Here is a 1,192-nt window from a genome sequence, read left to right as displayed (position 1 = left end):
ACCACCCCAAACACAAGTCATCACCCAACCCCCCTCCCATGCTTCCAGAACCTCACCCCCACCCCGGGCTGGTCCCTGGCTCCGAGGGGGACAGGCACAGCCCTGGCTCCTAGCTCTCCCGCCGCTCTCTCTTGAAGACAGCGGCCGCTTTCCACGTGGCAGTGGCCTGCGAGAGGAGAATCTCGTCGGGGAACATCTCCTCCAGCTCTGTCGCCAACTCAGAGTCTTTTTCATCAAGGCAAGGAATGAACGATTCCTTCAGGCTGGAAAGCAAAGAGCAAAAGGCAGTATGAACAGACCTGCAAAGGGCACAGAGGAGTGTGTGTGGAAGGAGTTACAGAGAGCGTTAACGTGTATTCTGTCATGAGGAGCAAACAGCCAGTCAGATTTACAGAGGCCAAAGAACCCACAAACAAGCTGCAGCTCAGAACAAAGCTGCTGGGGCCAGGCTGTGTGTGTGTGGAAAGCTGAGGGGCTCAGCTGAGTGACTGCAGGAGAGCTTGTGTTTATCTCCTGGTGTTCCCAAAGCAGCTCGTGGGGATGTGGCAGAGACAGGCAGCAGGGCTTAGGCCGAGCTGCACGTCCTCAGTGCTGATGGCTGTGCTCGGTGTCTGGCAGGGCAGCTGCTTGCCAAGGAACTGCTTCCACCCCTTTTCAGGGAAGCTCCGTCACCGCAGCAACTGTGGGGTGGTTTGGGCTGCAAACTGTTACCTCCACGTGGGTTTGAAGAGATCCACCGCCCGGGCATGTCTCAGCTTCAAGACGATCATTTCGTGGAGCTTCTGCAGGAAGGTTTCCAGCCTTGAGTGGACAAGGAAGGTGTGGAGGAGCTTGGCCATCTTTGGGGTGAGCTCATCTTTGTAGTCCGCACCGACGTCCACAAAAGGATCCTAAAAATGCAGCGAGTGGAAAAGAACCAACCAATCACACACAGCTGAGCAGCTTTGCTCAGAGGAGAGGGCACGGCCAGTGGGACACCGAAGTCATGGGTGGTCCTTACCCTTCGGAGGCGCAGAAGCTGCTCGGATTTGCGGGTGGAGAGAAGCTGCCAGAGGGCTATGCTGTGCTTTAGGAAGCATCGTTTAAGGGCCTGGAAGAAGAGCACACACGTGGAGCGAAGCTGGTGTAAGGGCTGTCTGCAGGATCCTACCCACGCAGGTCAAAGCCACAGAGGAGCTCAAGCAGAGTTCAG

The 1,192-nt window shown here is 56.5% G+C and overlaps 1 protein-coding gene across 1 annotated transcript in view; it reads right to left on the bottom strand.

Moving 5' to 3' along the window:
• Positions 1-109: 109 nt before the first annotated feature.
• Positions 110-1,192, bottom strand: part of LOC104497327 (E3 ubiquitin-protein ligase RNF213-like) — a gene marked incomplete at its 5' end in the record, with an annotated part of 32,463 nt that continues 31,380 nt past the window's right edge. The window contains 3 exon segments of the mRNA XM_010140566.1: positions 110-263; positions 712-890; positions 1,001-1,090. Coding sequence (XP_010138868.1) covers positions 110-263; positions 712-890; positions 1,001-1,090 — 423 coding nt within the window.

Source organism: Buceros rhinoceros, unplaced genomic scaffold (assembly GCF_000710305.1).
Source record: "Buceros rhinoceros silvestris isolate BGI_N320 unplaced genomic scaffold, ASM71030v1 scaffold6317, whole genome shotgun sequence".
NCBI classification, from domain to species: domain Eukaryota; kingdom Metazoa; phylum Chordata; class Aves; order Bucerotiformes; family Bucerotidae; genus Buceros; species Buceros rhinoceros.
Note: the sequence above shows the minus strand (reverse complement) of the source record. Positions and strands in the feature narration are given on the sequence as shown.